General features: G+C 50.1%; 1 protein-coding gene across 2 annotated transcripts in view; it reads right to left on the reverse strand.

The window, feature by feature from the left end:
* Window positions 1-172: 172 nt before the first annotated feature.
* Window positions 173-20,470, reverse strand: part of FAM107A (family with sequence similarity 107 member A) — a 58,417-nt gene continuing 38,119 nt past the window's right edge. The window contains exons 1-4 of one of the 2 annotated variants that reach the window (XM_021708504.1): window positions 13,923-14,383; window positions 5,389-5,563; window positions 3,166-3,322; window positions 173-2,720 (exon numbers count right to left, since the gene is read on the reverse strand). In XM_021708504.1, coding sequence (XP_021564179.1) covers window positions 2,613-2,720; window positions 3,166-3,322; window positions 5,389-5,558 — 435 coding nt within the window. In that variant the 5' untranslated portion in view covers window positions 5,559-5,563; window positions 13,923-14,383 and the 3' untranslated portion in view covers window positions 173-2,612. Of the gene's footprint in view, window positions 2,721-3,165; window positions 3,323-5,388; window positions 5,564-13,922; window positions 14,384-20,470 lie in introns of those variants that run through there. The other variant, XM_008049928.2, reaches the window with a different exon arrangement.

The following is a 20,470-nucleotide window of genomic DNA, read 5'->3' on the forward strand; positions in this document are numbered from 1 at the left end:
CACACAGAATCATACTTATTGATCTGTGGCCTGTTTTTTATTTCCACCTAAGGGTATTTTGTCAACTTTCTTTTTAAGTAACTAACTGCCCTCCAGTCTGGGCGACAGAGTGAGACTCCAACTGAAAAAAAAAAAAAGCTTTTGGTTGCAAGTAACAGAGACTGACCAACAATTGCTTAAACAAAGAGGGATTTATTTTTATTTACAAGGATTCTGAAGAAGGATGGCTGCAGGCATTGGCTTGGTCAAATAATGATAGGGTCAATGACCCCATGATTGTCTTGGCTTTTTTCTCATGGTGATAAGATAGCTGCTGTGGCTCCAGGCATCACAATCTCAATCAAGGCAGGAAGAAGGGAGGGACAGGGAGGTGTTAGCCATGCTTGTGTCTTTTTATCCCAGAAGCCCCTGTAGACTTCCCTTTCAATTTCATTGGCCGTACCTGGTTACACAGTCTTCCCAAGTTGAAAAGGAGGCTGAGACAGTGAGAATCTGGATTGACGGCCTCCCAGTGAAAGGTGCTAGAGAGATGGAGTTGGGACTGACCTCTGGAGACTGAGCCAAGGATGTCGGCCTGACTGTCCTGGCCAATGTGGCTGCCTTGGACAATGTGTTGCTTGAGGACCCTTCTACTTCTGGGTCTTCATCTCCATGACTGGTGGCCTCCATGGAGCACCCTTGGGAACTACTGGCGAAACCCCATGCATTTCCTCGGAGGGTCCTATTCCATCTGAACCCTTTGTCTTGCTTGTCCTGAACAACACATGGACCCTCAAGGACCACTTCTTTGGGGGAAGTGGTGGTCTTATATAGGGGTTGGGCATCTTTAGTGTAGCCCTCAGCTGGCAGACGTTGGAAACAGCGGTCTCACATTCTCATCAAGACAGTCACATTCAGGAGCCATTTAAAGCTTCACACTCTCACACACACACACACACACACACACACACACACACACACACACACACACACTCACATAGGCAGGGGATCTATCTACCTTCATACCCCTATGCTGGCACCACACACAGGAAAAGGTGACATCTGCAATCACCTTTAAGTCACCCTGTTAGGAGGAGACCAGGGCGATTCCTTTCCTCCTGTCGGTCCTATCTTTACTTCCAGGAATCAAAGGGAATCCCAAGGGTAGCTCTTTCTGGCAGTTCTGGGAGAGTGAAAGGTGATGCTTTTCCAGCACTACTCTGTCACCTTAACTGATGCGTTCGGGGAAAAGAAACAGGGCTCATTTGCTCTCCCAAATCTTTAAAAATGGGACAGGAGAAAAGGTAAAGATATTTGGGTCTTGCACAGGAAGGGTTTCTTGAGGAAGAATTCATCAGAGCTGGCCTGGGGAGAGGGAGGATCTCAGGTGACAAAGACTGGAAATGCAACTCAAAGGGGACCAGTCTGTAAAAAGAATAGGGTCTTCAAACCAGTTTTCCAGACGCCAGTTGGAAATCATTGTACATCTGCTTTCCATAAGGCTGTAGGAATAGGTAAAACATTTTTTTCTTTTTTTTGGCTAGAATTGCATCGTAACAGTGTGATCACACTGGTAAGGAATGCAGGTTGGCAATTATATACATCTCTGATAAAAACAACAAGCACACAATCAACACAATTTGCTAGGCCAAGGTCTTCCCAGGCAGGGGTCCTAGGGGTGGGGTGGATAATGAATGGAGAGTCCTTGGGGCTGCAGGGGTGGGGTGGAAACCCCCAGGGCAGAGGGCCATGGGAGTTGGGGGGCAGTGCTAGCTTTAAGGATGAGATTTCCAATGAATGCCCTCCCCACGCCCAGCTCTGCTGCTTACAGTAGGGTCCTCAGACCAGCAGCCTCGGCCTCACCTGGGAGCTTGTTAGAAACGCAGAATCTCTGCCCCATCTCAGATCTACTGAATCAGAAGCTGTGTGTTAATAAGACCCCCAGCATTTCTATGCACAGAAAAGTTTGTGAAGCGCTGTTGCAGACCTCTGGGTGCAGGAATCTGCGGCCTTGGTTAGGTGCAGTCACAAGGCCTGGACAGAGTGGGCTGTGCAGAGGAGGAAATTAAAGCCCAGTTGTGTGTTAGGGGGAGCCTGGCAAAGCTCAACAAGCTGTCCATGTTAGTACCCTTCCTACCTGGTTGTGATGCCAGCAACATGACTGCCTGTGGGCTGCCCTGCCCTTCCCCGCCCCCGGTGGCTTTCAGGCAGGTGCCCTTGAAGCTAAGCTCTGCTGGCTGTAGGTAAACACGGTGGGGGAGACCTAGGACCAGGTTGCCCTGTGAAGACTGCCTGGGAGGCTCCTGGTGGGAAGACCTGGGCAGAATGCAGGGCTTGACAAGCCAGAGGGCCGCCTCTCCCTCCTTCCCAGTTCAGAGAGGGCGCCCTGGGGAAGCACTTCCCTCTTGGAGCAGAAGAGGCTGAGTGCTCAGAAGAAAAAGCCTAGGGGCGCAGGGCTCCAGCCTCTGCAGGGGGATCCTGGCCCTCAGGGGTGACACGTTTCTATGGGGGCAGGTGGGAATATCAGGGACCTCCTGAGGCCTGGGCCCAGGGATGCCAGGTGCAGAAGGGCTGGAGGAGGGTGTCCGGCCCGGGGGGCGGGGGGGGGGGGGCGGTGGCAGAGCCCCACAGGCCTACAGCGCCCGCTCCTCACTGGTCAGCGTGGCAATTCTCCGCAGGTTTTCCCTGACTTTAATAAACTCCGGGGCGTGGTCCTCTTCCTTTTCTGGGGGTTTTTCCAGCTGGAAGAGAGAGAAGCAGAGCAATGAACTGGATGGCGGTGGGAGATTCCCATTCTCAAAACCCATGGAGTCTGAGCCAAGGGTCCTCTCGGTGGGGAGACAGAACCAGCCTGGGGATGGGTTTTGTCACCAGCCTGGCACTGAGCATGAGACTGAGTGTTCTTTGTGAAGCCTGATTCAAATCACTTACCTCATCTGAGGCTTTGGGTTCCCCACTGTTGAAATAGGAATGCCACCTGGCTCCAGGACAGTTATAAGAATGACATCAGGATCAGTGTGTAGTCTATTGGGCCAATGAGGAAGCTGAGGTTCAGAGTGGGGAAGCCACTGGCCCAAAGTCACACAGCAAAGTCAATGGCAGAGTGAGGGTTCAGGCCAGTGGTGGACTCTTGTCAGGAGACAGTCTTGGAGGAGGCTCAGACTGGGCTGGGTGCCCTTCACCCACCTGGTTCAGCCTCTGCTGCCGTCTCAGCAGTTCCTGCTCAAAGGGGCACTGCATCCTCTTGGCCTCCAGCTCCTCCTTCTTCTTTTTGATGAGCTGGTTCCGCCGGCGGTGCTCCAGGACTCGCTGCAGCTCTGGCTTGCTGTCCACCCCGAGGCCCCTAGGGAGCAGGAAGCCGTCAGGAGGACCCCTCACCTTCCCACCTCCCCTAGCCTCAGGACTGCACCCTGTGGTGGCACCAGCCCCTACTATGATCTCATGCAATCCTCCTGGTGACCCACATGTGGAACCATTACTGTCCCGTTTGACAGAGAACAGAGGCTCCTAGGGCTGAAGACACCCAGCCAAGTCACCACTACAAAGGGGCCAAGTGAGGATTTGAACCTGGGCCTCTGACAGCAGAGACCAAGTTTTATGACATTTTAGTCATTTTCTTAGGATAAGTTTCTTTAAAGGTGGAATTGCCGGGTCAGACTCTTTTAAAGGATTTTGGGTACACATTCCTATCTGTTCCTTAGAAACCTTATCCCTGGGTAACTTGGCGAGAGACCTCATCTCTACAATAAATCAAAAAATCAGCTGGGTGTAGTAGTGCGTGCCTGTAATTCCGGCTACTTGGAAGGCTGAGGTGGAAGGATCGCTGGAGTCCAGCAGGTTGAGGCTGCGGTGGCCGGGAGCGGCCACTGCCTTCCAGCCTGGGTGACAGAGTGAGACTCCAACTCAAAAACAAAACAAAACAAAAAACCTTATCCCCTCTGTTATATGTCTGTCATGTACAAGAGCATTAATTTCTCCCCATCACCAGCCAGTCTTTTTATATTTGAGAATCTGGCAGGCAAGAAATGTATCTGGTTTTTACTGGTTTCTTTGATTATCAGTCACATGGAAGAGCTTTTGTTATGTTCACCAGCCATTTGCATTTATTCGCTTGTGATTTAACTGTATTATTTTTATTCATGCTTTCCTTGTTCATTTTAAGATATCTGGATTTTTTTCTGTATATATAATTTTTTCACCATAATTTATTTATATTGCAAATATCTTTTCTGGTCTGTCTTTAAGCTTTTGTTTTTGATTGTGTGATTTTCTTTTGATATGAAAGGGGATGATTTTAAAAGGAATTCAGATAAAAATGCTCATATTGTGATACGAAGTGAAAACCAAACCCCAAACAACCCAGTGTACCAAAGGCTATCTGCTAGAACGTTGGTTACACAGCTGAAAACAAGAATGATCTCACCCGGGTCTGATACCGGAATCGGCCAGCAGAGGGAGCAAGGGAAGCACTGCCGTCTTCATCCCGGCACTGGTGAGCAGGGAGGTAGTTCCCGGTACTGAGGGGAGGCTGAGTCTTCCTCTCCCCCAATTCACATCTCACAAATGGCCCCATCCCGGCCCTGCCACCTCCCAGGTGCCCCTCCAGCTGACTCTCTCATTGCACCCCCAGAGTGTTGCCATGGAACAGCCTACCACCATCCTGGGCCTCTGAAGCACCCATGCCCCTTTGAGTACTAAGATCACCCAGCACCCCCATTGCCCACTCAGCCAGAGAGGCCTTTTGGAAGCAACGATCAGACCATGTGCCTCCCCTGCTTCAGACCCTCCCCAGCCCATACTTCTCCTTGGCCCGCACTTCACAATCTCAGCCCAGCCACACTGAGCTACTTGTGTTTCCTGTCCGTTTGCCCACACTGTCCTGTCTGATATCCAGCGCCCACCTCCCAGCATGGCTGACTCCTGTCCCCCTCAGTCCTTAGCTGAGGCAGCACCTCTTCTGCGAGGTCATCTTGGAACCCTCCCTAGTTCCTCCTCTGGGGTCTCAGGCCCATTTCCACCCCCATCAAGGCATCTATCTTATTGCCTGGTTACGCATCCGTCTCCTGCTGTGAGGACAGGAACTGGCTTCTATTCCTTTTTGTAGCCCTCAGGTCTGGACATAAAGTCCAGCACATAGTAGGTGCTAAGTAAGTGCATCTGGAGTATGGGCAGGAAGTGAGTGGCTGGGTTGGAGAACAGGGCTTTTTTGGGCCTTCTGGTTTCCAGGGGTCCATTGGGAACTGGGCCTTCAGTTTTTGCTGGTGACCATATGGGGCACCCTCAGCCCTCCTCAGCCTCCAGGAGCCCTGAGAGGATAGCTAGGTCGGTTTTCCAGCAGGGATGCCTCTTGCAGCCCCTGCAAGCCTGAGGCGGTGCTTGCCAGCCCAGGCAGTAGGGCTCTGTCCCTACCTCCTGTGGTTCATGAGCAGTTCCCGGTGCAACTCCTGGTGGCTGCGGGAGGCCTTCACAGGGTTCAGCAGCTTCTTGGGCTTGATGAGCTCCGGGTTCCGATCTCTGTATTCTGGCCTGGCCATCAGGCCCCCGATGTCCGCCCGCTCCCTCTGGATCTCCGAGTACATGGCGGCTGTAGAGATGGGCAGAGGAGTGGGTCAGAACTGGGCCTGCCAACACACCCACCCCCCAGGACACAGTTGAGGGCAAGGGTTTTCATGTCAGGTGGTCCTCGGTGCTGCTGTGTAGGTCTGGGCCAGCTACCTGATCGTCTGAGCCTTGGTTTCTTCATCTCTAAAACGGAAATAATAATCGCATGTACACACAGGGTTGTTAGGATTGGAGGTGATGCTTGTAAAGCATCTGGCGTAGAGAAGTAAAGTGACACGTGACACTGGGCTGCAAAGTATGGGTTGACACGTGCATACTTTTGAGCCTGACGTTGAAAACACGTTTACCCCACTATAAAGGAATTATGTTTGAGTTTCTGTTTTTCAGTGAGCTTGTACCAGAAAAGGAAACGATATATATATTTTTTTGAGTTGGAGTCTCACTCTGTCGCCCAGACTGGAGTGCAGTGGCACGCTCCCGGCCACCGCAGCCTTGACCTGCTGGGCTCCGGTGATCTTCTGCCTCAGCCTTCCAAGTAGCTGGAACTACAGGCGCGCGCTACCACGACCAGCTAATTTTTTGATTTATTGTAGAGATGAGGTCTCGCCAAATTGCCCAAGCGGGTCTCGAACTCGCGGGCTCAGGCAATTCACTCACCTCGCCCTCCCAAAGCGCAGGATTACAGGCTGAGCCACTGAGCCCGGCCAGGAGAAGATATTTTAAAAGAGTAATATGTGCTTGTGAAAGATAATTTGGATGAATACTGTGATGAAAAGAAAATATCACCCTATACTGCCCAGCTCCCTAGCCATGGTGCCAAATCCTTGCGGAAGTGTCCTGAAGTGTCTCCACATCAAAGGGGGGAGTCTGAAATCCAGAGACTTCAGTGTCTCCGAGTACAAAGGGATGGTTGTCAATGTTTGGTCAGTCAGTGGTCTCACTTCCACCACAGCAGTTTAAAATTTGTCAGTTTACTTAAAATTCAGGCAGAAGGGCTCCCTCTTTTACAAACTGGCTTCTCAAGCTTGAAATGCCAAAAAGCAAGTGTGTGCGCACACAGGAGAGAGAGAAGGGGGAGGGGCAGGGAGAGAGAATGAGAATGAGAATATGCTTTAAAAAATCTCAAGCAGATAGATAGAACCTTCTGGTCATTAGCCGCTGATAGTAATGGTAGTGAACATTTTGACATTAGTTTTGTCCCTTCATGGGTCCAGCTTTTCTGAGGCTGAGCCCCTACTCTATGCCGGGGACTGGCAATGTCTGTCTGGTGTGCAGTAGGCAGTCAATGCATATTTGTGGGTAGTTGGTCACAACACTTTGGAGGCTTTGGTCTTGGGAAATAGTGCCCTAAGGCATGTGGTTTTCATGTGGCAGCTGAGGGAGTGGTACCCCTCTTGAGGACCACCATGTGGCCTGTGGACAGACACTCATCTCCTCCCCATACTAGCGTGGAAGCCATTCCCAGCTCAGATGCAGTTTTATGGACAAATGGCTCTCCAGGTGAACTGGATAGGGATGGCGGTCCGTGTGAAAACCTAGAAGTGACTGACGACTTGCTGGGGTCAGAAGGTACAGAGGAGGGAGTTTGCTGGGGTACATGCCGGGGGTATCCCCTGGGAGACTGTCCCATGGTAGCTTCCAGACACACGTTTGGCATTTCTGTTATCACCCAGGACAGGGTGCTGTTAGGAGGGTTAAGTAAGACCACATATGCAAAGGTGCTGTGTAAACTGGGAAGAGTGCTAATTACTAAAAGATATTTTAGATGTAGCCAGATGAAGAGTCAGAGCACAGAAACATATCTGCTAATTTTTTCTCAGGCACACATTCTCAGAGCCATTTCTAAAATGAGAATTCTTATTTATTTTTTCTCATCTTTTTCATAAGGCAGTTTACTTTCAGGTTATATCCTTCCTCATTTTTAGGTCCTTAAAAAATGATCAAGATAGTATTTGGCAGGTACTTTGAAATGGGCACTTGACAAAATAAACAGTTGGCTATATCAACTTGCCTGCCTCTTATTTTTAGTGTGGATATTTTTTCTTACTTTTTTTTTTTTGAGTTGGAGTCTCATTCTGCCAGGCTGGAGTACCTGCTGGGATCAGAAGATCCTTCTGCCAACCAGGTAGCTTGAACTACAGGTGCACACGCGTGACACCTAGTTTTCTTTCTTTTTTTAAATTGTAGAGACAAGGTCTTGCCATGTTGACCAGGCTGGTCTTGAACTCCTGGGCTCAGGCAATCCTCTCACCTTGGCCTCCCAAAGTGTTGGGATTATAGATGTGAGTCACCATGCCCGGCTAGTATGGAAGTTTTCTTCTTTTCTGGGATCTAGTTGTCTGGGAGCCAATACCTTAGGATACCCTGATTCAGATTGGGGCTTTTTAATTTTTCCCCTATTGTGTTGCCTATTCCCATCACCAATTTCCACTAAACCCTTGGGTAATTCTCAGTGACACTCTTCCCTTCCCATGCCCTCAGCTCTCACCACTACAAGTCATGGTCACACCACACACTCATTCATTTATTGAGTTGGGGGTCTCACAGTTGACCAGGCCGGCATGCAGTGGCACAATTATAGCTCACTGCAGCCTCAACCTCCTGGGCTCAGGCAATCCTCCCACCTCTGCCTCCTGAGTAGCTAGGACTACAGGTGCACACCATCACACTGGACTAATTTTTATTTTATTTTTTCGTAGAGTTGAGGTCTCACTATGTTGCCAGGCTGGTCTCAAACTCCTGGGCTTATACAATTCTCTTGCCTTGGCCTCCCAAAGTACTGGGATTGTAGGTATGAGGCACTGCACCTGGCCTCACACCACACTTTAATAACTACTGTAGTTTCCTGGCTATTTAACCTGTTCTTAGTCCCTCTCTGCCCCAGACCTCCGAGAGCCACACACTTTTCATCAGTCACATCTTTAAAAGAACTCACTGCACATTGCCAGAGTGATAAGGCAGGAAACAGAAATAAGATGGATAGCTTTAGGAAAGGAGACAGCAGCATTAATATTTGCATCGATATAGCTATATACCCAGACTTCCCAAATGGGTGAACAAGAAGAGCATTTGGAACAAATGAGAGAGTTCAATCATGTGGCCAGAGACAAAATAAGTACACAAAGTCAACAGCTCCTGGGCGATGGGAATGACCATTGAGAAAGTGCATAATAATAGAAACAGTCATACATTCCACGGATGTCTGAGTTCCCATACTTTTCCAGGCACTGTGGTAGACACTGGACGCAGAAGGGAACTGCACAAACAAGGTCCCTGCTCTCACAGAACTGATGCTCTGCTAGGAAAGCACACAGCAAACACTGACACAAACCAATAAAAATAACGACAAGTGGCCATGGTTTCCAATGGAGACTGAGGACCCACCTGCAGCCAGGTGCGGGGAGGGTCTCTCTGAGGAGGCGACAGTATTGTCTGACGGTTGAGAGTGAGGAGTTGAGGAGGGAGGCCATTTGGGGCCTAGAGTACAGCTTGTGTGACTCATGTACCTTGAACAAGCTGGGTCTGTTCGGGGAACAAAAAGACATAGTGTGCCTGGAGTGGCGTGAGCGGTGTGGCCGGCCGGGAGAGCGTCTGGAGTGAGGGTGGACGGGTGGGTTCAAGGCGGGGAAAGAGCGCTTGGATTCAACTGGAAAAAGGTCACCCTAGCTGCTGTGTGGGGAAAACTGTCAGCAGGCCTTGGGACTTTTGTATGACTTGGGTTTCCTTCACTCTAGTGGGCAGTCTCTTTCTGTCTCCTGTTAAATTCCTGAGAAAAAGCCTCTGATGGCCGGGCAGAGAGACTCTACCCCATGAGTCCTCAGCCAGCTCATGGGTTGGCCACCCTGGGGTCAGACCCCACCGTCACAGGGGGCCCCAGTCCTTCAGGGTCAGCCTAGGAAGAGGGGCCCTGTTTGGTTCAACCTTCTGCTGCTGGCATCCTGAAATTCTTGCTACATTTTAAACAAGCAGGCCGGCGTTTTTATTTTGCTCTGGGCCCTCATATTATGTAGCCAGTCCTGCAACCTAGGTCTAGCTGGTGGCATCTCTGGCTAGAGGATCTGCTCCAGACCTTTTTTTTTTTTCTTAAATTAAATCAGTGGTGAGCTGTGGGTGCTGGTGTTTCCCTGAGGCGGGAGTGGGGTGGTGGGTGAGGCAGGGACCCTGGAAGATGTGGCTGGTTCTTTAACTCAGAGCTGTGGCGGGGAGAACTGTGGCCTTTGCCACTCAGGGAGTTGAACACCAGCAAATGACACAAATGCGATCCTTGGACACGTGTGTAGGGTGAGGCGGGGTGCTGCCTCAGGCCTCTCCCTCAAGTTCTCTTCCTCAAGGCTTAGAGAACTGCTGACCAGCCTGCCTGCCCTTTAATTAATTAAATGAGGGCTCTGTGTAAGAGCCTCACACAGGACCTGTCACAAAGAGGCAGCTCAGCAAAGTATAGGTGTGAGGCCAGGAAGTCCAGGTTGTCCCATGGGGCGGCTGGGCCTCCAGAGGCAGAGGTCTGTGGTCGTCCCCAAGGCTACGCGGGTGTCCTGAGAGACCCAAGACTCGGCACCTGGGGAAGTGGCCATGGTGGCTGGAAGAGGTGAGGTGGGCATTTGGGAATCTCTGAAGAGAAAAAGGTAAACCCCCAAAGGAAGAGCTGGCTGAGGAGGGGAACAGGCCAACTGAGAAGGAGAAAGTGAAGTGGCTCGTTAATATTCTTCACTTGCTGTCAAAGAAATGCAGAAGAGACAGATGGACGTTGAGACAGATGCTGGAGTCATTCAGACCTGGACTTGCATCTCTGCTCTGTCCCTTCTTAGCCTAGGGCAAGTTCACCTCCCGTCTGGAGCTGGAGTTTGAAAACTACAGCGTTTGGGCCAAATCTACCACCCTGGAACACAGCCACGCCCACTATTACTTATGGTCTACAACTGCTTTTTTGCCAGAACAGCAGAGTTGAGGAGGTGGGACAGCTGCTTTCGATCTGGTGTTTCCTTCTCTGTAAAGCAGGCATTACAGTAGAATCCTTCTTCATGAGGTTTTTGCATAATAAACAATGTGGTACTTGCAAGATGCTTGGCAAATGCATAGTACAGAGTTAGGGGCTTGGTGTTGGCTACCAGGACTGCCACGTGCAGCCAGGCGAGTTGTGCACTGCACAACTCCAAGTCCTCAACTCTTGTAGATTAAACTGTGCATGGTGCCCCTGGGATTGCAGTGTGACCTGTTAGCTGTTACTAGTAATTACTATTAATACATCCTATTCCTAGTCCTGGATTGAGCTTTCACACCCTCAAAAACAGCACTGGTTAAATCGGGGGATCTTAACCTTGGCTGCACATCAGGGGAAGTTTTAAAAATGCCAGTGTCTGAGTCCCACCACAGGGATTCTGATTTAATTGGCCTGGGGGCAGTGTGGCCTTGGGGATTTGTAAAAGCTCCCTAGGTGGTTCCAACTGTCAGCCAACTTTGCAAACCATGGAGTTAGGAAAAAACCCACCAAAACACAAGCTCCTTTGCTTTGGCCTGAGTGATTTCAGCTGTCATTGGCCTGGTTCTTTTGAGTCTGATTAAGGTCACAGTTCTTAGCAACTGTGTGACCTTGGTGGGTCTGTAACCTCTGGACCCTCCTCTATAGAATTTTGATGCTGTCTGGGCATGGGGCAGAGGCAGCCAGTAGGTGACAGCTCCATTGAGTGTCTTGGATGACTACAGGATGGGCAAACAATTCCACTTAATATGCAGATTGTGAGGCTGATCTCGTTTTTTCGGGGGTGGTGGTAATAAGAGGTCAGAGGAGACATCGAGAGCCTCTGGCTGGGCTCCTCCCCTGCTGCTGACCCAAGGGGTCCCCTGCTCCTTCCTAGTGGCTCCACGGATGTCAGCCCCACACCAGGCAGGGCTCAGCTGGGGTCACTAACTACCCCCAGGTGAGCTCACCAGGCTGCTGGGTGTAGTTTGTGTTAGGGTGTCAGCTTTGAAACCACTGTGTCCCCGGCCATGGTAGAACAGTAAGAAGATGGAAGGGGAGTAGAACTGATGGAACCCCACGTCCTAGTTTACCCTGAGAATAGCTGTGGGGCCCCAGGCTGTCTAAGGCCTTAATGTCCCTTCCATTGGTCTCTTACCTGCCCTAGTGGTTCTGGTTCTGCCTTTGACGGCATCAATTACAACAAATGACACATGAGCAAGTAAAGCAGGAGCTAAAGCAGATGTTTCAGAGGAAGCAGACTGGGTTTGAGTCATAGTGGCAATCCTTGCCAGCTGTGTTACCTTGGGCAAATGGCTTAACCTCTCTGAGACTCTGTACAGTGGGGATAGCAGCCTACTCATGGAGCTGTTCAGAGAGTGGAACAATGTAATGCATATGCTGTGCTTAGCCTGGTGTCTGGCTGAATGATGCTCATTGAAGGCAAACTGTGGTCCTCCTGTCCTGTGGTGAACACCTGACATTTGATCTGGATCTTACAGTTGCTCTGGGAAGCAGCCTGTGTTGCACCATTTTGTAGATAAGAAAATCAAGGCTCAGAGGTCAAGCTACTTGTCCCAAGGTGTACAGGCGGTAAATGGCAAAGCCAGGACCTCTGAACTCCAAATCCAGTGCTCTATCACTCTACTGTCTTCTAGGTACAAAATGTCTTTTAGTTGGCAAATCAGGGTTATTAGTCGACCAATCAGGGTTATATCCCTTTCTCTGGATACTTGAGAAACCCCAATGAAGAGACAGTGTGAGCCCATTTTATAGATGAGAACATGGAGACTGCTAACTGGAGGATTCCTAGCCCGTACGAAACACAAACTCTCACTAGGGAGCCCCAGCCAGGCCATAGGAGTTTTGGGCTTCACTTAGAATCCACAGGGCTGTCTGCCCACTGGCTGGTCTGTTTAGGAGAGGACCAGCTGGTGGCTTTCCCTTCTCGGGGCTGTCAGTCAGTGTTCGTCCCTCTGCCCCCTGCCTCTGCCCTTGTTCCTCTTCACTGTTAGAGCTGTTGGGTTCAGAACACACTTGGGGTCATTTTAGTTCAGCATTTAATGGGGGTGGCAAGGCAGAGGGGAAGAGAAGCTTTCAAAATACCGCCTGGCAAGGGAGAAAGAGACATTCAGTAAAAGTGACAAGCGTGGCTACTGGATTTCCTGACCCCTCTCGCCTTTTTCCTCTTACTGGGGAAAGTGCCCATGTGTATTTCACCGGTCAGAATCAGGGAGCCCCCTTCAGATCTCCCAGCAGCCTCTGGACAGGGCCTGGAAGCCCCCACCAGAGCTGCATATCCATTTGGATGCAATGACTCAAGACAAACTTCCTGAACATGCTGCCTTGGCTCTGCTGTGACTTCCTGCTTTGTGAGGAGAGGGTCGTGTGGGCACTTGGGGTTTTGAATCAATTCCATGGCACAGAGTCCAGGGCCAGACCCGGGGGACCCTCAGCGAGGCTGGTGGACAGCGTCGTGCAGTTGACCAGGAGCAAGCATCAGCAGACCAGATATTCCTGCTGGCTCAGCAGGGGCAGGATGCCAGCCACCCCACCTGGCAGACACCTCTGGGGGGAAGACCCCAGCAGCACTTGCCACCAACGGAGAGCTAGGAGAGTCACTCAGGGTCTAAGCCATCTAGAGATGCTCCCTTGCAGCTAGAAACCACCCGGGCTTGGTAGCCGTTTCAAGAAGTAATGCACCTAATCCTATAGCCCTGATTTCTGGCCCAATCCCACAATTGCCCTCTACTGTAAAGTGCTAAAGTCAAATTCACTCAAAAGGCAAGCAGTTAACACATTAGCCTGCCCTTGCTGTATGCCATGAACTATGCTAAGCACCTAGCAGCCTTAGCTCTTGAAATTCTTACAACAGACTGAGGAGGTGGGGGCTATCATTACCCCCTTTTATGGATAAAGAAACTGAGGTTCAGAGAGAGCATCTGATTTCCCCAGACCACACAGCCACAGAATGAAAGAGCCAGAATCTGAGCCAAACTCTGTCTGTTGCCAAAACCTGTGTTCTCTCAGGTGTGCCACTCTGCAGCACTCTGGCATTCTGTCGATCAGTTATTAAGAGGATGAACCCCACCCCAAGTTGTGTGACAGTCAACTTAGGTGAGGCCATGTCATACATTAATTCAGATTCATCTGAGGATTGAGAAGAAAACAATTAACAAGAAGGTAGAGCTATATCTGGGTGTTCACTTAATCTCCTAACCTTTTTCTGAAGTCCAGGGTGCCAGGAGGCATCCCCCTTGTCATTTTATGGATTCGGTGACCTAGCCCCAGGACCTAAACTCAGAGCACTCAGCTCTCCTGACAGCCCACTGCAGTGCCCGAGGTCTGCCCTCCTTCCCTTCCACCTCCTCCCAAACAGCTCCCAGCTCACTCGACAGCAGGTGAAACAGAAAAGAAATGGCCTTACTTCGCAGGCCGGCGAGTCCTTGGGAAGGGAAGTCAGGAGCGGTGCCGCTGGGTTCTTCACTCCACCGGGAAGTCCCAGGCGAGCAAGGAGGGCTGCCTCTAAGGGGCGGTTCTTAAGCCCCTGGGGATGGGAGGCAGCTGGAATGTGCCAACAAGTGAGGCAGCCTTTGCATTCCTGTTTATTCTGGTATCAATAAAAAGGAACTGTTACTATAGTAACGGATATTTCACTTGGTGCAGGGCCACTTCCACGATGCGGAACACCATGTCCAAGCCACACGCTTGAGAGGCACAAATAAACACCTATTTTGTTAGACCGACGAGGAATAAGAAACACGCCAAGCTTTGTTTGGAGCGAGGCGGCTCACTTAAAGGAATTTCCCTTGTTTCTCATGGGAGGGTCAAGCCAGAGTGGATTCCAGCATTTCTTGATGGAAGGGGAAGCCAAGCTTCCTGCTGCAGTGAGAACTGCTCAGGAGAAAACAGCTGTTGAGGTGTAAGGGGTGGGGGCGTGCAGGGAGGGGAAGCCACCTAGCATGGGGTCAGTTCTTGGTCATTCCCTGATAGGTTGAAAACTCCATGCACGCAATTTACCTGATACCCTGAACTTCATCTGAACTTCATGGAGGAGCCAGGAGGACCTTGCACAGGAGAGGGTATGGAAGTGCTCGTGCCTAGGCCCCAGCAGGCTCATGGGTCAGCCTGGGCTCTGGCACCAGCCCCTGGGCAGCCACTCCACGTCTCTGAGCCTTGGTTTGTGTTTGTCAAATGCGGAGCATGCCAGGGCAGTTGGAAGACAGCATGGATGAGATGACACTAGTGACAGCATGGAGTCCTTGCTTGGTAAATACGACTTTTCCCAAAGAGAGAACTGGACTCTACATGACCTGAGGGCAGGGCCCAGTATAGCACATCGTGCCTAGGGAATCCGGATTCCACACCTGATGGCTCGATGAATGAACGTGTGAAAATAGGAATAAAGAATGTGTGTGGATCCCCAAGGCAAGCTGGGTGCTTGCAGATAATGGGGGCATCCTCCTAATTTCAGAATCTACTTTCACCTGAACATGGGAAAGGGCCTTCTATTTTCTAGCATTATCCTGGTCCCCCAGTGAGGAAGCTGGGGTCTACCAGTTAAATATGGCCTTCACCCCAACTTTACTTTCTCGTGGTGTCTTGGTGGGCTGAGTCCAGAGGCTCAGGACACACATGGAACGTGAATGGAAGCATTAAAAGTGCAGCCTTGGGGCAACCCCTTCGGGTCCCCTCCCACTGTGGGAGCTTCTCTGTCCTCTCAATAAATCCCACTTTCTCACTTAAAAAAAAAGTGCAGCCTTGTGCCCTCTTTGGTCTATAGTATGTATTCATTTAACAAACATTTACTGAGTACCCACTGTATTCCTGGCACTGTTCCAAGGGATGGGGATAGAGTGTGAATGACACAGGCCATGTCTCTGTCCTCAGGGAACCTACATTCAAGGAAGGACTCGGACAGTGAGGAGACACACAGGAACAAGTCAACCTATGATGAATGCTATGATGGAAGTAAGACTGGTGGAGGGGAAAGGGAGTGACTGGGAGCCAAGGAGGGGTAGACACTGAGGAGGTGACGTTTTAGGGAAGCTGAATCACAAGGACTCAGCCACGTGAAGATCATACATATGGAAGAGCACTCAAGGAGTGGGAACAGCCAGTGGAAGGGGCCCTGGGTGGATGGAGCTTGGTATGATAGAAAGGCCAGCAGGGCTGCGGTGTTGGAGGGAGGAAGCGAGGAGGGAGGGAGCAAGCGAGGAGGGAGGGAGCTGGGACACTGGGTTGAAAGGGGAGAGGGTAGGGCAGGGATGTCCAGGGAGCTTTGGCCAAGCCCACCATTCTGAATCCACTTAAACTTAGAGGGTCACAGATTCTCAGGTTAAAACAATTTTCTGGAAACAACAGAAAACAGTTGTCCTTTTTGTTTCTTCTTCCAAATTCTCCTTCTCTTGAGGTGCTTTGAATGGGTGACCCCTCAGCTTTCCGTCCTGCTGTGTCCTAGTGTCACTAAACTCTCATGGTAGAAGAGGACAACTAAATTCTCATCAAATCACTCTTTGGTGTCCCTGGTTCCTTCCACATGTTGTGCTGCTCTGCACACAAGTATTTTGGGCAATTCCCAGGGTCTCAAGGGTCTCCAGTGGCTTACCTGAACCAACCTCAGTGCCTTCTGACAGGTAGCTAAGAAAGATCCTGGGGCGGGGGACATCTGACAGCTTCTGCTTACCCCCAGAGAAGACAGAAGCCCATCCTCCAGCTTACTCCAGAGGAACGTGCAATTGAGAGCCAGGAGAGATGGGCAGGAGTCCTCTGAGGTTGGGCATCATTTTCCCTGGGCAGTTGGGACTAAATGTGCTTCTTCCAGGAAAGCTCTTCTCACACTGTAAAACCCATCAGCCAACCAACCCCAGGGCAGGAACGCCACCTTATCTTCCTCAGTACTCCTGTCCCAGTACCGAGGCGCTCAGTAACTATTGTTGATCTGAAGGTACCAAAAACCTTGACATCTCTGAGCTTGTTGTGGCACCATCCTGCTGTGTGTATCCAAGTGCACTTGCAACTGTCTATGAGATCAGTGGTCAACAACCATTTCCCATGCCACACCCCATCAATAAGAGACTAGGCTACACTCCATAATGGGTATAGCCAATAAAGCCAATACATATGTCTATTCATTAATGTGAAGATGTTTAGTGAAAAATCAAACTGCAAAATTACATGTAGTAGGACCCCCTCCCCCTGCTTTTTACAAGATAAAAAAAGTATGTAGAGAACCAGTCTGAAGGCACAGGCACCAATCTATTAGCAGAGGGCAGCTTTAGATCAACTTACCTCATATATTCCTAGACGTCATTTGAAATAAGTGTTAAGAATGAGTCACGCCGGGCTCGATGGCTCAGCCTGTAATCCCGTACCTTTGGGAGGCTGAGGTGAGTGGATTGCCTGAGCCCGTGGGTTCGAGACCCGCCTGGGCAGCGAGACCTCATCTCTACAATAAATCAAAAAATCAGCTGGGCATGGTAGCGTATGCCTGTAATTCCGGCTACTTGGAAGGCTGAGGCGGAAGGATCGCGGGAGCCCAGCAGGTCGAGGCTGCGGTGGCCGGAAGTGGCCACTGCACTCCAGTCTGGGCGACCTAGTGAGACTCCAACTCAAAAAAAAAAAAAAAAAAAGAATGAGTCACTAGGACCTGCTCTTCGAAGGCTCTGTCAGAAGGCTGGATTTTTAATATACTCCGCGGGGGTTCCTTTACACGAAAGGGTTTGAGAACCACTGTTCTACAGCATAAAATTACAGGTCATTCTATTTTGTCACTATATTTCTGTGATATCTGTGGCTTAACAACAACAACACAACACAAATCCAAGCACATATTGCTCTTTTTATCAGAAAAAAGCTCTAAAGATAAAAAATATGAGCAACAGCAACCTTTTCCAACCAACTGTGGCCAGTTATGAATCCCATTTGGTTCAGTTGTGTCCATATTAAATATGGGAAGATAGAGGCCCTCTGAACAAATGAGCCTTTGAGGAATTGCCTCCAGGTAATGGCAGAATTCAAGCCCCAGCTGCTGCCTGCCTCCTGCTGTGTGGCTTTCCCTGGCGGTCTCTCCAGTATTCCAAAAGACAAGACTCTGGTGGGCTGGAGCACTGAAGGGAATTCCACAGGCAGAGCACACCTCTCCTACACTCCCCTCCTGTCCCTTTGAGGTCTGATTTCTTGGGACCCAGAGAAGCCCAGAGGAAGGGGGACTGTGAAGACCAGGCAAGGCAGTCCCCAGGGAATTTTCCTGCATTTGTAGTGGGCTGGGCTTCAGCTCTCCTTTCATCTTGCCCCCTTTCCCAAACAAGAAGTTTCCATGGAAACTCAAAACTTCCTCCTTGGCCCTACATTCAGTCCAGATCTCCAAGGCCCCCTTTCAAGGCCTCAGTGAGGATTCTGAGAAGCCACCCACAAAACAGCCCTAGGATCAAACAGCGCCCTCACCCCTGAAGCATGCTCTGCTGAAAGGACTTGGGGGGAGAAGCTGTATTGGCAGAAAAACCTGTCATGGGATCCGTGGAGAGATTATAGAAGGAATGAGAGTTGCCTTTACAACAAGTTTGAACCGGGAAGAATTTACCCAGTGGAGGGATTTCAAGCGTGAAAACAGGAAAGTGTGAGGGGGTGGGAAGAATTGAGAGTCTTGTTTCAGAAAGCTGGCTTTCCACCCAGCTGCAATTAGGCATGATTAATGTGGTCTCTTAGCTGCAGAAGGACCCTGGGTGCCACTACCTCCAGCACATTTTAATTCCCTTGTAGGTAGACAAGAGGACAGTGTATCCAGGGGTGGGGAGAGGGAGGGTGAGTGTGTGTGTGTGTGTGTGTGTGTGTGTGTGCGCGCGCGCACGTGCAGAGGATGAACCTGCACAGACCGTACCTTTAAGCCACACTAACTTCCATTACTCCTGGCAGTGTGGTTTCCAGATGTAGCAAATAAAAATTCCACATGCCCAGCTAAATTTGAATCAAGATAAGCAAGGAATAATTTATTAGCATAAGGATATTCCATGCAGTATTTGGAACACACACTAAAATCCCAATTGTTGTTTACCTGAGATTCAAATGGAGCTGAACGCCCTGTGTTTGAACTGGCAACTCTGTCTGGCAGAAGCAGGGATGGAGGCTGTGGCTCCCCCTCTGGCTGTAGAGCAGCATAGTTGCTGATGTCCACAGGCACCTGGGCAGGTGCCCTCTTGTCTACGCTGCAGAGGGATGCTTTTCTCCCTTCCGAGGAACCTGGCCTGAGCTCCAGCTAGGATACGGGGAACAGGCTGTAGGTGAACTTTTGCTACAGGGCTGTGTGGCTTTCCAGGCATGGCTGAGCATGAGTTATTCCACAGAGGGGACCTCACAGCCCAGTGAGTAAGAGCATGGGTTCTGGTGCCAACGTAGATGCCAACCTTGCGGACAACTAGGTGATCTTCGACTCTCTGCTCCTTCATTTCTAAAATGGAGCAGATGTTCTTTTGAGGAATAAGGGAGATACGGTGTAGAAAATCCTTCACTCAGTGCCTGCCACAGAGTCAGGTCTCCATAAGTGGCAGCTGTCATTTTGATAACCCATTTAAGATCATTTATGGTTTTTATCCAAGAGAAAAAAAGAGGGATTAAAGACTAGAGTCAATACAATCTCAAAAGTGTAAAACAAACACACACACAATCTGTGCACAGGAAAGACTGGAAGGAGACACTTCCAAATGTTACCAGCAGGGGCCTGAAGTTAGTGGGATTATGGATTAGGCTTCTCCCTCATTCTCAGTTTCCTAAAATACCCATGGTGAGTATGTATTACTGTGATAATAAGAAAATACTTTGAGATGACTTGGGATGAACAAGTTTCTGAAAGTGTTATATTATTTGGTGCATGACTTGAGGCTACAGTACATGAAAATGGCTGTCATCTTGGGTCTGATTCTATAACCTCCTTCTTGGGGACTTCTAAAGGGAGCAGTGCTCGCCCCTTCACCACATGGCCGAATTGGCTCCTTCCTCCATTCTTACTTCTAACTTCTCTTTGTGTGAGGTAGCCAAGTAGTAGTTCGGAGGCCTGCGACCCTGGTTTGAATCTCAGCTCCAACCTGACAAGCTGTTTGACCTTGGACAAGTCGTGTTACCTTCTGAGCCTCAGCTGCCTCCTGTTTCCAGTGGGGGGCGGGGAGTGTCAACATTTTTTACCTCCCTGAGAGGAGACACATATCTGTTTTATTTGTCAACACATTCCTGTGCCTTGCACATTCCTGTGCCTTGCATAGTAGAGGTCAATAAATATTAGTTGAATGAATACATGAATGAATGATGAGCTGTCAGGTATACATTTGGCAGAGAGAGGGGAAGGAAGGAGTGACTAACACTCACCTGCCATTATTACTATTCTCAGAAGGTGTGAAGACTTTGGTATGGATGGGACAATAGCTCGAATGTGTTTTCTACCTCTTGTGTGGTAGAAAATGTTCCTTAGCAGACTACAGGCAAGTTGCTCGAGTTCTCTGGTCCTATCTCCTCATCTGTTATGTGGCGATGATAAGGAGCAGCGCTTGCAGAGTTATGAAGGGTGAATGTACCCAGAAGTGCTCCCTGAATGCAGTGCTCCATCCCTGCCCGGCTGGTAGCTGTGTGTGGTACAGTCACGGGGGAAGCAGGTGGCTCCTGGACAGACTCTGACAAGTTTGCTCTTCTCTGTGGGTGGATTGAAAGCGACACAGTGAGGCTCCCAGCTGCAGCTCCAGGTAGGGGGAGCACAAGCTATGTGACCAGGTAGGAACTGGGTGGGCACTCTTAGGCAGAGTGCTCTGCAGGGAGATGGCCAGAGCTGAGATTTGACCTCGGAGCCGCCTGACGACGGAGCCCCTCCTTTTCTGCCTGTCCCACCTCTGCCAGGCTTGGGACCCTCTCCCAGGAAGGCGCCACCGCTCCCGAAGTTGTGGCCGGCTCTTGCTTTGGGACTTGGAGAACCCTTGTCCCAGCGTTCCCAAT

This window comes from Carlito syrichta, unplaced genomic scaffold (assembly GCF_000164805.1).
Source record: "Carlito syrichta isolate Samal-C Ts95f unplaced genomic scaffold, Tarsius_syrichta-2.0.1 Scaffold140504, whole genome shotgun sequence".
Classification (NCBI taxonomy): domain Eukaryota; kingdom Metazoa; phylum Chordata; class Mammalia; order Primates; family Tarsiidae; genus Carlito; species Carlito syrichta.